General features: G+C 42.1%; 1 protein-coding gene across 5 annotated transcripts in view; it reads left to right on the plus strand.

The window, feature by feature from the left end:
- Nucleotides 1-12210, plus strand: part of ZBTB44 (zinc finger and BTB domain containing 44) — a 37842-nt gene extending 25632 nt beyond the window's left edge. For 2 of the 5 annotated variants that reach the window (XM_053997000.1, XM_053996999.1), the window contains exons 4-6: nucleotides 1634-1797; nucleotides 4009-4309; nucleotides 6381-11596. In XM_053997000.1, the coding sequence (XP_053852975.1) occupies nucleotides 1634-1797; nucleotides 4009-4309; nucleotides 6381-6663 (748 nt within the window). In that variant the 3' untranslated portion in view covers nucleotides 6664-11596. Of the gene's footprint in view, nucleotides 1-1279; nucleotides 1400-1633; nucleotides 1798-4008; nucleotides 4310-6380; nucleotides 11597-12159 lie in introns of those variants that run through there. The other 3 variants (XM_053997001.1, XM_053997002.1, XM_053997003.1) reach the window with 3 other exon arrangements.
- Nucleotides 12211-14724: the final 2514 nt, after the last annotated feature.

A 14724-nucleotide genomic window follows, 5' to 3' on the forward strand; every position in this document is an offset into this window, starting at 1 on the left:
TGCCAGGCCCAGGACAGGAGCTAGTGACTTTGCTCTTGCAAATATTCCATTTATCACAGATCAACAAGTCTGTCAGCTTCTCTGTTTTCCACAGCTTTGGTACCCTACTGTGTATAAAAAGTCAAGGACAAGAAAATGTCTTCTTTAGTGCAAATCTTCCTCCAGTGCCACGTGAGATCAGAAATCCTTAGGGTTTTACAGACTGAGTGATAACTAAACTCCTACAGGAAACTCTTTAATCTTGTGTGTATCAAGAGATACCTGGTGCTCTCTCTCCAGATAAATTTTACAGCTGGAACTTTTGCTGCTGAGAATTCTGCACTCAGAATTCAGATACCTCCTGTCTTCACAGTTGTAGTGACATCCTTTTCCAGGGTAAAGACAGTTTAAGTGTTGATTTTTAAAAAGATGATCCTAGTTCTTGCCCTCCTGTGCTGAACTGCTTTGTGAATTTTTGTATGATGCCTTGGAAAAGGTATTTGTGCAAAGTGCACGTTTCATTTGTGTGAGTGTTAGGAATCCCCAAATCCAGCATAACCCTGAAGCCAGCCCTCTGGGCTTGAGGGGGAAACAGAGCAGCAGAAGGATTTCCTCCATTAGGAAAACTTTCTGACTGTGAGGAAATACCATTGCATCTTTTCTCAGGACATTTCAGACATTTCAGTTTAGTAAAGCTAAAGTTGCAATGTGCTGGCCATGGCATGAACAGTGAGGGTCAGAGCAGTTCCCTGCTGCCAGTGATGGCTGATCTTTCAGCAGGCTGGGAGCAGCTGAAATGACTATTTCACCAAAAATAGACCTTCATGCTCAGGGAAGGGAAACCCCAGGTAAGTACAAACCCTGTTGTTCCCATGTCTGTACCAGATTTGTTCTTATTTCACTGTGCCCTTTAGCAAGTTCCTTGCCAGAGGACTTGGATTAGAGCACTATAGTTCCTTTAAACAGTTTGCAGCTGGAGGCTATGGAGGAGCAATTAGTCAGTTTTAAATAAATTACTTTGAAAGTTAAATTGTTCCTCATTGCAGTCCATGTGCTGTTCTTTAAACACAGCAGTGGAGCTCTGCTCGTGGAGCTCTTTGAATCAGACAAGGAGCAAGTATTGCTTCATTAGATTAATATTTTAAACTTAGAAATACACACTTGAATATACTAGTATTTGTTGATGGAACTCGGATTGAGATGAAAAATTAATTGGCTTTAATTTCATTTGTAAATATCACTGGAGCTGCAAAATGCTCCTTTGCTTTTCATTTGCTCAGCTCTGTAAACTCTTCCTCAGGGACTGTTTAGTGATTGCAAGTCATCGATGTGCTGGAGAAAATGCCCATGCCTGGAAAATAACGTTCAGTTTGCAGTTGTGCTCAGGCCTGTTGCTCAAAGAAACAGAATTCTGAGCTTATTCCCTGGGTGTGCTCAGATGTGCAGAATCAGTGACTGGAAGACTTCAGGTGCGGATCAGACACATTGCTACAGACCCAGAGATTTCCAGAATAAATGAAATTTCAGCAGAAATGTGACATGCCAGTCTCTTCCTTCTCACACAAAAGCCCTCAAGGTTCACATTTTCACAGACAAGGCTTCTTGGGTCATTTCTCTGGCTTGTTTTGTAAATGAGTGCCTTTTTTCTTTGTAGTCTGGAGAACGTTCAGTATCCCTACCAACTCTACATTGCTCCTTCCACCAGCAGCACAGAGAGGCCCAGCCCAAACGGTCCCGACAGACCCTTTCAGTGTCCCACGTGCGGGGTGCGCTTCACTCGCATCCAGAACCTAAAACAACACATGCTTATCCACTCAGGTAAGATAAGAAACACCCCTGTTCCCCAAATTCCTGACTCACAGCCTCGCTCTGCAGCAATTGTAATAATGCAGCTTTTTCACTCACCTGCCAAGTGCTTGGGAGTTCATTTCAGAAAGACTGGGTAGAGGTTTTTCTTGTTGAATGCTTGTGTTGATCCCTGATAGTTGTGCTTGTGGATGATTAATATTTGTGTGGACTGAAAAAACCTGATTGCCTGGAACTCATCAGGATAAGTAATTTTCCTGAAAAAAGATCTGAGATGAAATAAAGTATACTTGGCCCTTTTATTGCACTAAAGAAGTAGATTGAAATTCTTCCTCTGCCACATTGGAATTGTCTGCTGTGTTTCAGAGGAGACTTGCAGCCATAGGAAAATACTATCTATCTGTGTCCTTGCATTGAAGAAGGTTGTATGCCTTTGGATCTCAGACTTTTGGGAGGGACTGCAGGACAACTGAATTGGTTTGATTATCAATTTAGCTCCTGCAGGTAGCACAGGCAGCCAAAGGTTTATGTGAATGCCTCCTCTGGGCCTTAGTCCCCAAATTCATTTTGGTTTCTAACCAAGCATGAACTCCCCAACGTCTTTGCTATTGGTGTTTTCAACACTTGTCAGCATTATGTGGCAATAACATTGACATTTGAGGGAATAAAGGAAATATTGAATGGTTATTGCACTTGGGCACTAAGTCTCATGGTTTAGCATCTCCTGGTTTGAGTCTGGCTCTTACCTGCACACAGAGGCTGAACCATTCTGGGACAGAGCAGCCACGACTGACAAGGTGTAATTTTTTTCCCTGTCAGCAATTATTTGTCAAATCTTTTCAAGCAGAATAACCAGATAATGTGTTTAATACTTGAAAAAGCAAATTCTGTGGGCATATCAGGTCCAAAATGATCCTAAGCCTGTTGTTAAAATCTGACAGCAAAGCATCTCTGGTCCACCCATCAACTGACACCCCCTGGGTAAAGTTGGGAGAGCTTTGAATAGCAGGTTTAGAATAATTAACATGCAAAAAAACTCTCAAAGCTTGTAAATGTTGAAAGTGTTTTCACATGAGTAAAATGGCTAAAGAGATTTCCCTCAAACTACCAGAGGAAATAGGTGCCCTTGGACAGAAGGAAAGCATGAAAAGTTTGAGCTCCACCAGACCATATTCCAGTTTATTAACTTGTGTTCACATGCTTAACAGGGCGTTTCAGTGTAACCTTAACTACAGCTTTCTCTTCTAAAAGCCCTCAATTAAAAGTTCACCTCCTGCTTTGAAAGTAAGGAAAGCAGAGTGAAAGACTGGGGGAATTAACAGCCAGGGCTGATGCACATTCAGCCTTTTGAAAAAATCTTTTTTATTCCCTGACAGCCCTATTATGAATAGAGCTCCATATTCCAGATTCTTAACCTCATGTTTGGATTTTCCCACTTTCTGGAGTTCAAACTTTTTATTAAATCCTAAGGTTTTGGTGACTCAGACTTTTATCTTGCAATAGTTCTGTTTGTGTGATTACACACTCATCCACTGCAACATGTTGCAGAGCTCGCATGTTTTAGGGTAAGAAATGAAAAATGAGCTAGGAACTGAATTTCTAAATTATACAAGAAAAAAATGAGAGGCATGAAGCTCTACTGTCTTAGAGAGCTGTCTGTCATGCAAAGTTGCCGAAAATTCTTGTACAACAAGGTTCCCACGCAATATAAAGGCTCCTAGAGCCCCTTTTATCACCATTCCTGCTGCATTACAGGGGCGGCCCTGTGCACACAGTCCCCTTGCCAGAACACTTCTCCGAGGCCAAAGGCAGCCAGAAAAAAACATTGCAATTAAGGGTGGGCTGATAATTGCATTGTTGGGAAGCAGTCTGGCACAAGAATCTGCCGAGATCAAAGGAGTTCAAAGGCGCTGGAGATGACTGCAGCATCAGGTCCTTGTTGGCTGTGCCTGGGGATCTTTAATCCAGGGGGGCTTGTGCTCGTTTAAACCGTGGGGAAGGAGCCTCGGGACAGGTCACAGCCTTGACATTTCCTGGAGCTTGTTACTGAGGGAGTGCAGCTCCGCTCTAATTGTTTCTGCCTTTTGCAAGTTAACAGAGAATCTCTTCCTCAAGCAGGGCTTTGCTGTGACCACGTCCCTGTGCTGTAGCACTGTGGGAGGATTCTGCCCTGCCCTGTGCTCACACAAGGTGATGAACGTGTTTGCGCTCTCTCTTCCACAGGCATTAAACCCTTTCAGTGTGACCGCTGTGGGAAAAAGTTCACCCGAGCTTACTCGCTCAAGATGCATCGCCTGAAGCACGAAGGTAAACGCTGTTTCCGGTGCCAGATATGTAGTGCCACTTTCACTTCCTTCGGGGAATATAAACACCACATGCGGGTTTCCCGGCACATTATCCGCAAGCCTCGGATTTACGAGTGCAAAACATGCGGCGCCATGTTCACCAACTCTGGAAATTTAATCGTTCACCTGAGGAGCTTGAACCATGAAGCGTCAGAGCTAGCAAACTACTTCCAGAGCAGGTGAGGTGCACAGCAAAAACCTAACAGGGAAACTTGCTTTTTTTCTTTTTTTCTTTTTTTTTCCCTTTTTTTTCTTTTTTTTCCTTTTTTTTTTTTTTTTTTTTTCTCCTTAGATCATAATTTCCTGCTTTCAGGGCAGCCTGCTGTGCCTCTCATCAGGTTGCCAGCTAATTCCAGTCAGATTGATTCCTGCTCCACTCTCTGTTGTATCTGATCTGTCTTACAGCATGGGAGCTATATAGGAGGCTACTGAAGAATCCAGTGATATGCAGAGGCTGGTTCTGGGTTACTTAATTTCTTTTTTTCAGTAGTACCTATGGCCAGGCCAATGGTGTGAAGCCATAGTGTTCTGTCCTACAGTATCTGTGATTTGATATTGATTTGCTTTTCAAAATCTTGTACGTAGCCTGTTCACTTTCATAGGGCACAGACTTCCTACTTCATTTTAAGTGCTTGCTTAACACTGTGGAAAGATTGCATGACTCCAGACCTTCTCCTTTCTCATTTTCTAGATAACATTACTAAATGATTAGACTAATAGGTTTGGAAATAGTAAGGGCCACTTGGACATTTTTTATCAGGGCACAAAAGACTTGGCATATCTCACAAATGCACTGCTAAAGACTATTAAAATAGTTCAGAGGTATCAGATGAGCACTGTGTTCTCTCATTGATATAAATATAATTGTTGGAATTTGAGATAGAAAATACAAAAGTTGGATGAGAGACATTGAAGACAGGAAGGTCTTCTAGCTCTTAAATCTGTAGAGAGAGTGGAGCTTGGTGTGTGTAAGTCATCTGCCTTCAGCAATGCAAAAGACGTGTTCTGAATGTTACAGCATCACAATCCCACCCCTCCTGATTTCCAGACATTATTCTTCTTCCCATAAAAAACATTTGAGTATTTTGTTCTATTTGATTAACTCAGAAGTGACGTAGGACGAAAAAGATTGAAAAACAAAGCAGGAAAGCCAGTTGCTGTTCTTTCAGCAGAATATTGTTTAAAACTACAAGTGCTTCATGTCTGTGGGCTTACACAGTTCTTGTTCTTGGCTCTTGTGCCAAAACTGGAGTGAAAACTCTGCAGGGTGATGCCCTGGTTGTGGTAAGCACTGCATTGTTGTCAGCAAATTAAAGTCATATTAAAGGGTGTGATTTCTGTTGCCTGTAGCCCTTCCTTCAGTCTGGTTTGACAAACACGAGGTTTAGCAAAGCTGGCTGTGAGTTTGTGTTGCAGCAGTGAATGCTTCTGTCATTCAAGGATTTCTTTTAACTGAGACATTGCCAGGTGAACCAAAGCATACAAACATGCATATATGTGATATATGTATATACTTGTCTCAAGTACAAACTTCATGTCTGGTGCTGAAAACTTGCAAAGAAATTTATTTCCATTATGTCCTCATGCTCTGAAAATACAACTGGAGCATTTGGTAGGTTTTCTTTGGATCCACTCAGGCCTCAGCTGTTAAGAGTGCACAGCAGAAGCATTGTCCAGAAAGGATTAAAAGGGGAAGGAAATGCAATTCCATACTTTTCTCAGGAGTATGATACATGTCAGGATCACACCCCCACTGCAGCTGGCAGCTCCCTCTGCCTTCAGCTGCCTCACCTGGTGCTTCTGGGTCCAGCCTGCCCACTTGGAGGGAAGTCTTGCTGCTGCTCTGGGGGATGTTGTACCTCAGACATGGCAAGGGCCACATTTTGCCAGTGCTGAACTCATTTTTGTTTCTATTTTTAAAGCCTGAGTGCTCCCTTTTTTTCAATGAGGTTTTCAGTGCCAAATGTGTTCCAGACATTAACTTTCATTCTCATCAAGGTGATACCATCTAATAATAAGAAGTTGCTGTGTAGGAAATACGGATGTGAAATAGATGCCATAGAATAAATTCTGTGTGTGTGGAAATGAGAACCAGGTTATGGTGCTTAGTGGAGTATGTCAGTGCCATGATCTCAGCCAGTGTGAAATGAGTACCTTTGTTCTCTGTCAATGCAGTGTGTAGATGTGTGATGGAGCTGATACCATGGTGTGAGAAATGACATTTCTCTTCTGTCCTTTACCCTCTTCCAGTGACTTCCTAGTACCGGACTACTTAAACCAGGAACAAGAGGAGACCCTCGGGCAGTATGAGCTAGGGGAGCATGGCTTTGAAAGCAACTCTTCTGTCCAAATGCCTGTCATTTCACAGGTGTCGTCAACTCAGAATTGTGAAAGCACTTTCCCCTTGGGGTCTCTGGGTGGGTTGGCAGAGAAGGAAGAAGATGTGCCAGAGCAGCCAAAGACTAACACCACTGCTGAGGCAGCCGCGGGTGACCCTCCGAAACCGGAGCTGTCATCTATTACTATCGAATAATTCATGGTTTGGTTTCATTTTTGTTCTTTGGAAAGTGCCTGTGTTTGGTCCTGTACATTTTAATTTAATTTTTTTAAATGAAAAGTGGGGAGATTTTCCCCTTTTTACTTTGTAAGCTACGCTTTAAACTGAAAATTGCGACAGATGTTACATTATTTTTCATGACTGAATGATCACTTCTGTGAAAATATTTAAGACTGATTGCACAAAAAAAGATCTTGTCAGAACATCATGGAAGCTGTGATATACTTCTAAAGAAGAATAACTGATTCAGATCACTTCAACTATTCCTTCTTCCACAGTTAGAGCAGCTCATTAAGTTTCTCTTGCTTCTGCAGGCCCTCTGGTTAAGGGAAAGAAATCAGAGGAAACCTTTTTCAAATGATAAACAAAAGGATGCATTGGAAACCATGATTGAACAGTTTTGACTAGTTTTGAGTGGATGCTTTAATCTTCTGCATAAAGAAGTGACACTTCCTATATGTGCCTGCTGTTTTTCAAAGCCCTTACTGTGCCCTGTGCTTGGAAATGGTGAGCGGTTTTGAAAGGAACAGTCACACACTTCTTCAAAACACACGATCCCTGTCCAGCCCAGATGAATGCCAGGTATTCCTACTTCTTCTGTTCCAGTCCTTTTAGAAACTTCTTGATCAAATAGCCTAAACAGATCTGCCCTGCTGAGGCTAGGCATGGGAAGTCTAAAGGTACACCAGGAATTGGGAATGATGGAAAAGTGTTTAGCCATGCAAGCCTGACAAATATCTCCTGACTGTACCTGTCTGCAGCTGGGGAACCACAAAAGAAAATGAAGGTTTTTCCCAAACTGAATTTCTTAAACCACAGCCAGATTATTTGCAGTTCTGATCATTGCCCCCTCACATGCACACTGTACTTTTACTAATCTGAGAGCTAGCTAGAGGGAGTTTACAGATCAGAAAAAATAAGCTCTTTTGTGCAGTATTGCACATTTTTTTGTTTATACACATGTATGTATAGTTTCAGAGATTTCTACTAGTCTGTTTTGGATAAAACAAGCAATTTATTCTCTCTAAGGACAACTTTCTAACCAACAGGGGGTTGTTTACAAAAAGCCTATAGAGCAATGATGAATTGTTCCTGTTTCAAAACACTTTAAATCCTTGCCAACTCGGTTTATTAAAGGCCATTACTCCAGCTACACACACAGCTCAAGCAAGCAATAAACTGAAATATTTGCAATTTCATTTTTCCATATTTAGAAAAAGCTACAAATGGAGGGTGTGGGATTTTCAGAGCAGTGAGTCTTGTTTGGTCGAGGCTGTTTGGGCTCAAGTACTGCTTTGAAACCTAAATTAGGAAGTGCATTAGGAGATTTGTGATTTTTCTTACAGCTTCTGAAGTTAACTCAGTGTTTGATGCCAAATGCCCACAGCCTACAGATGATGTGCTGAGTGAGTAGGTATTGCTTGATCTCAATATTCCAAAGGCATGATATACTCCCTTAGTTTTGAGTCTTGTTTTTTGTAAATTGTTGTTTTCAGGCTGGGTTTGTTTTATGCAAACATGAGGAGGAAATGAAACCAATAGAGAAAGGTTGCTCCTGAAAAAACAGAAGACACAAAAGTCGTATTATATTGCACATCAATTTGTATTCAGTCAGCCTAGGCAGCTCTGATACTCTCTGAGACTGAGTTCTTTCTATTAATAGCCAGCTTTAGTAAGGCAAAAAGTTTATTGACCTTTGGAAAGTGTTTAAAGGGTTTCAGTGACTTCAACAATTTTTCTCTTCTTAGGTTAAACCCACATATTTTAGTTAAATAGAGCAAAAACAGTTGGGATTTAAGTACTTTCCAAGTGGCTGGAATGAGGTCTCTCCACCAGATCCAAAGGGTGTTTTAGAAACATGCTGCAAAGAACTTCTGTGCTGCAATTCAGTCTTGATTATATCTACCTTTGTGAGGCTTCTTAAAAGGGCTTGAAGGAGAAATGCTTTTTCTGGGCTGCTGTACTGTGAAATAGCCCAGTGCCTGCTGATGAGCTGAATTCAGAGACCATTTCTCTTCCACTTCTGATTTCTCTGAGAAGCCAGTGAGACAAGACAATGCCTTTTGCTGAGCTTTATTCTGAACTAGAGGGCTACGACACTGAGCTCAAATCCAGCATTTTCTCTTTTTCCTGATGTGTTATACAGGTAAATGAGAGTCCTTTGTGATTCGTGTTCTGAAAAGTGCTTCACCCAAACCACATTTCCTGACTGCAGAGATGTAATAATCAGAGGTGGTTGGGTATGAGGTGGAGGACATAATCTGATCATTAGGACCTGATCATTTTCATCCCTGAAGTATTTTGCTAAAGAGTTCATTGGTGAGAAGGTACAAATACACCACAGACATATGTGGATATTGGATTTTTAAGACTTATTTTGAGTCAGAAGGCAAATTGCTTTCAGAATACCAAAGAGAAAGGGGAAAGTTACAAAGACTTTATAGCTCTGATCTGTTCTTCCTTGAAAAGAAATAAGGATCATTAACACCGAGGTACAAGGCAAGGCCTGGGGTTCATTATTCATTGCATTGTGTGTTACACATTATCTTTTCAGCCTCCTAATCTCGGCAACATCTTAATTTAGTTCTCACTTTTCAATCTGGTTCAACTGGAGGAAGAATAGGGTTCTTGGAGGATTTTGTTTGGTTGGTTTAGGGTTGGGTTTACTTGTTAATTTTCCTGTCTGTAATTGTTTCTTGTTAATATCTCTTTTCTCCATAGAAATGAATACAGTTTAAATGCAAACACCATTTTATTTCTCCTCTCTAACTTGTTGGAACTGTTCAGTTCTTTGAAATGCTGGTGTTCTTCACAAGAGCGATGTAAAAACACAGGACATCTTAAAACCATTTATGTTGCTAATGTGCTTGGATTCCAAACAGAGCAAGAGAGATAACTAAAACAGAAAAAACTTGCCTTAAACTACACTTGGGATTAAACCTAAAACATAAATTTCTTTCAGTACATTATCAGAGGGTTTTGAATTCTGGGATGCATTTTCTTATTTCTTTCTTTTTTTTTTTTTTTTTTCTCCCCCCCAGAAATATCCATTATTTAGTATGCATTTCTTTGTCTGCTTGCCAAGGGTCAGGGTTGATGTGGTTCAACCCTCCTGCTCCAAGCAGAGTGAGCCCAAGTGGTGTTTCCCACAGCTGGAGTTCAGTTGTCAGGCTCGCAGAGACCACGGTCAAGTCTCTCATACTGAGAGATCAGTAGACTCGGTTATTGAAAGTGGTTCTGGGTTCACATGGATTCTGAGTCTAAAAGATGTGAATTTAAACTTTTTAAAAAAGTAATAGCTGCCAATGCAGTCAAATATATTTTATAAGACTATGATCCCTATATGTCCCCTGCGGGATGAAATTTTATTGTTTTTAAGCTATGGTTTAAGGTTTTTATATGAGGGCTTCAGGCACTTCTTGGTCGCTGGTTCCACCCTGCAGCCCAGGGTGTGGGAGCGCTGAGGTGAGTGCTGGTCTCTCTCAGAGACAAACCAGGAAGCATTTTATATGCAAATCCAACGGGAGCTTTGTGCACCCTGCAGGGATGAGAGAATTCAGATGGAGGAGCACCTGCTGCTCCTACATCCATTGCAACTTCCACACCATCAGAATATGGAAAATAGCTGATTTTCATTCAGGCCGGTTACGTTCCAGTTTTGCTCACAAGGTGAAATCCTGTTTTGGAGGGTTCTCATCTCCAACTGTAGACATAATAAATCCCATAGCATCGTGATGGCAGGTAAGAGGGTTCAAGGCCAGACAGTACCTCAGCCACATCAGAGGTACCTGGTAAATAGAGTGGGTTCCAAGTATTTGAGGAAAAGAAACAAATGTGAATTTTTTTAGTGCAACAGTACTTACTGCTCTGGATTTTCGTTCACTCCGTGTGTGCTAGCGCAGTAACTCCGTGTCCCACAGGTCTCAGCTACAAATCTGGTTGCACTAAAAAAAAAAAGTGGAATCTGGTGCTGCCAGCCTGTGTGGCAACTGTACCTACAGTCTTCCTGAGGGTTGCTGAAGTCCCCAGAAGAGTGATTTTGTTTCACCATTCATTTAGCTGATGCATGCTTTTGATATTCTGACCTGTAACCCTGGCTACACCGAGTCCTTGGACAGCTTCCTTGCTCTGTTCCTGCAGTGCCTTCACTCGAGGTGCTGCCCCATGGTGAAACCCCGAAGAGGGAAAAGTGGAAGCTGGAGGGAAAAAAAAATGTGAATTAAATTATTGTTGGGCTTCTTTGTGCATTTTAGTAACAGTGAAACCCCCTTAACTGTGCCAGTCTCCAGTCACCAGCCGTATATCCAGTCATCATCTCATCCACAGTACAGCTTCTCTTGTTGATGCTGGCCACAGCTAGATTACTTGGCATGTTTATTGACCTAACAGAATTGGTTTTGGGTTTTGGTTTTGTTTTTTAATGTATACGATGTTTAAATACACTTCACATTTTATATAATACTATCTGGCTATTAGTATTTTTCAGGAACCATAGTTCTTGGTGGCTATATATATTTTTGTGACTTTTTTTGTAAACTAAGTGCCGTTTCAACGTTACAATCATTTTTAGAGTTATTGTAATCAATGTGAATATCATGTTTTTTCAAATCTGTTCTGAGCCTGTAGTGTTTGCTTTGTGATCATACGTGTAATGTATATATTCTGTATAGTTACATTGTATTGAAATACTAGCTTGTTTGATATAAGAAAAGTATGTATTGGGTACCTTTTTGCTAGCCTGGTTGTTTAATCTTTAAAAAAAAAGTTCCAAAATACAAAAAAAAAAAAATCTCCAAACTGGTCCCATTATAGGTCAAAATTAAGGGGGGAGAAAAACTAGTTTTGAGTGTCTTTGGATAGAAATATGAAGCTAAGATTTTTCATTAAAATATTAATGTTTTATGGAGTATATCTTTGCTTTGTGTCATTATTTAACTCTGCCAGCGTTTGCCTTGCAGTACAACAGAGTAACTTGGACCTTCAGTGAGAAGGTGCAACTCTGTCCCTTGAGCTACATTCTCTTAGAGCTTTGCTTATAACTAGTCCCAAAATAGCTGATATGAGGAGAACTCGCTGGTGCTGAAGCTGTCACTGGGAGAAAGGTAGTTTAAAACAAAATTAACATTAATAAATGGTTGGAGAAGTTACATGAGTAAAGAGTACTAAGAATAAAGTACACATTTCTGTTTCATTTTCCTTTGTATATTAGATTGCCTTCTGTTCATGTTCTCTTTAGACCTCATTCTGCAAATTGGTGGGGCCAACTTTCCACAGGGTGATGTTGATGGAAAGCCAAGGGGGAGCCTAATCAAATTAGCCAAAGCAGAAGGTGTTTAAAAAGTACAGTAGGCAGTCGTCGTAGTGGCAGCTGTGAGCTTCAAAGTAGTGGTGAAACAGCCCAGAGTGTGGGACTTAAAATCCATCTCTGCTGTTTCTACAACCCTTGCAATTAAAATCACTTTCCTCCTACAGACCCACCTGTGTGAGGGAGCTGCAATCCCGGCTGGATCAACACATAACTTGGGAAAATGGCAGCTTGGTAAGTGCTGGGCTGAGGAGGTAACTCTGCCCTACCCCAGCTCAATAACAAGCAGGCTGGGGTGATTTATCCACCAGCTGCCAGACTGTGCTCAGTGTCTGACACAGGAGTGAGACACGAAATGGAAAAGCACTCCCTGGTGCAGAGTAGCTGGAGCCACGATGAGCCTTGGGTAGGGCTTGAGAGTTTCTAAATCCCAAGTTCTCCTTTCACTGAGGAACTGAATAGGGACAGGTGTCTGAACCAAGAGCATAATTGGAAGAGGGAGTTCATCTGGTTAGGGCCCTGGAGACGATGCAGTGTGACAGATAGAGGCTTGGGTTTCTCATGAAAGCAAAAATTTTGGTTCTTTGAAGCCAGGTCCCATTTGGAGTCTGCTGTAAATTCTGGCTGAATACAAAGGCACACACAGCACCCCAGAGCTGGGCAGGCACCCCTGGGTGGATGGCGAGGCCTGGGCTGGTGACTGGAGCAGGTTTTTCCAAAGCATGACCATGTGTTTTGTGTGAAACATCTTTTAGCCACCCTTAACAAAGCAAGTGCACACTATTGAAGCTTTTTGTGTGGCTTCCTTAAAGCATTCAGCATTTTATTCCTGACAGTAATGAAGGATTATTTCTTTTGCTCAGGGGAGAGCGTCTGAGCTAAGACCAACCTCAGCTACTGAGAATGTGGCAGAGCAGGGACAGGAGCTCTCCCAGGGCTGATTGCACCATTCCTACCCAGGTGATATCCCCGGGAAAATGAAGCTGCTGAGAGAAATCTGGCTTGGGTTATGCATAAGGTGCTTTCCACAAGCTGCACCTCCAGAGTAGTGAGGTAACATCACCACTGTGAGAGCCGAGGTTGCTGTGAGACCCTGAGCATGCAGAGCAGGGGAGGTGTGTCCATGGCAGGGCCTTTCTTACAGCCCAGAGATTGGGGTGCAGTCCTTGTGGAGTTTGGGGTCTGTTAACAGTTTTTCAGAGCACACAAGCATGCTTGAATAGCAGATTCATCCCTGGGTGTGTTTAAAACAAACCTGGATGTGGCACTCGGTGCCAGGGTTTAGTTGAGGTGTCAGGGCATGGGTTGGACTCGATGATCTTGAAGGTCTTTTCCAACCTGGTGATTCTGAGATTCTGTGATTCAGATTCACTGAGAGTAGCCCTGATTTCCTTAGCTGCCTTTCACAAATCCTTGAGAAATAGGCCACAAACACCCAGAGTGAGATCTGTGTTTGAAAACCACTCTAAGGGCTTGAGTTAATTGCCTTTGAGCATGAGCTGCCTTTGTCTCAGTCACAAGGTCTCAGGTGAAGATAAGAGAGCAACTCACAGGGCATCTATATGTGTATCTCACTTGAACCTTTACCTCACTGTTGAAGTTTGAACTCTTCTATCCAAATTATGAAGTTAATTAAATGTGTTGAGTGGCTGTGCCCTGGCTTGGACACACACCCCTCTCATTTCAAACACCACTGGATTCCTGTGGGAGTGTCTTTAAGGATGCATGCACTGCATCTGGCTAAACTGCATTCCCAGTCTCCCCTGTGCCTCCCCAGGTGCTTGAAATCTGTGTTTTGCAAAGCTCTCAGCACTCAGGTGACAATTTCTTCTCACTGAGTGCTGCCTGTTCCCCTGAACAGCAGCAATCCATGTGTGCTCATCCAGAAGGAATTTTGAACAATGACCATGTGGAAACATCAGTTGACCCAACTCCTTCCTTGCTGTTTCCCCACAGGAACAGCTGGTACTGCTGTCTCTGGGGTAATGCTCAGATGAAATGGGTTACAAGCTCAGACCTCCAGCAAGAACCTTGCTTTGCTCTGGTTTAGTGCTTACAAGCTTCTCTTGGTTTTGGAGTGGAAATGAGAGATGTGGTTTCCTGCCATTCCATGCCAATCTCTAAACAAGCTTCTCCTCCCCAGGGAGGCAGGACTTACAGACCAGATACTGTAAAAGGACAGATATATTTTCTGGTCTTGAAGGGTTTTCTTTTTTTTTTTTTTTTTTTTTTAGGAGGGAGTGAGCATTGATACTTCATTATATTGGTACTTCAGTATATTTTTCTCTTTCACTTTTTCTCTTCATAGAATTTGACATTGTCTAGACTTTTTTAAAGAAAAAACAATGTCAGCTTTAAACAGATTGCTTTTAAGTATGAAGGAACATAAGTGGAGTAAGTATTGGGTACAATTCGCTGATGTCAAAATAAAGTCCTTAATTATTTGTTGGCTTGATGCATTTCTGTCTGCAGTGCAGAATGGCTTTCAGACTACCTTGGGCCCAAGAGATCTGTGAGTATGGCCCTGGCATTTGTGCCTCTAGCAAGATAGAAAATGAGTGGTAAAATGGATCATTTAAATTCTCTGGGGGCAGGGAGGAGCCTCCCTCCCAGGTGAGCACACCCCTGGGACAAAGGGGATGAGCAGGAACGCTCAGGAGGAGCAAGGACAGCAAGAGGAGTTTGGAGAAGCTGACTCAATTCCAGGAGCAGTTCTGTGTGTTTGGGTGAAG

The sequence above is a fragment of the Vidua macroura genome, chromosome 22 (assembly GCF_024509145.1).
Source record: "Vidua macroura isolate BioBank_ID:100142 chromosome 22, ASM2450914v1, whole genome shotgun sequence".
NCBI classification, from domain to species: domain Eukaryota; kingdom Metazoa; phylum Chordata; class Aves; order Passeriformes; family Viduidae; genus Vidua; species Vidua macroura.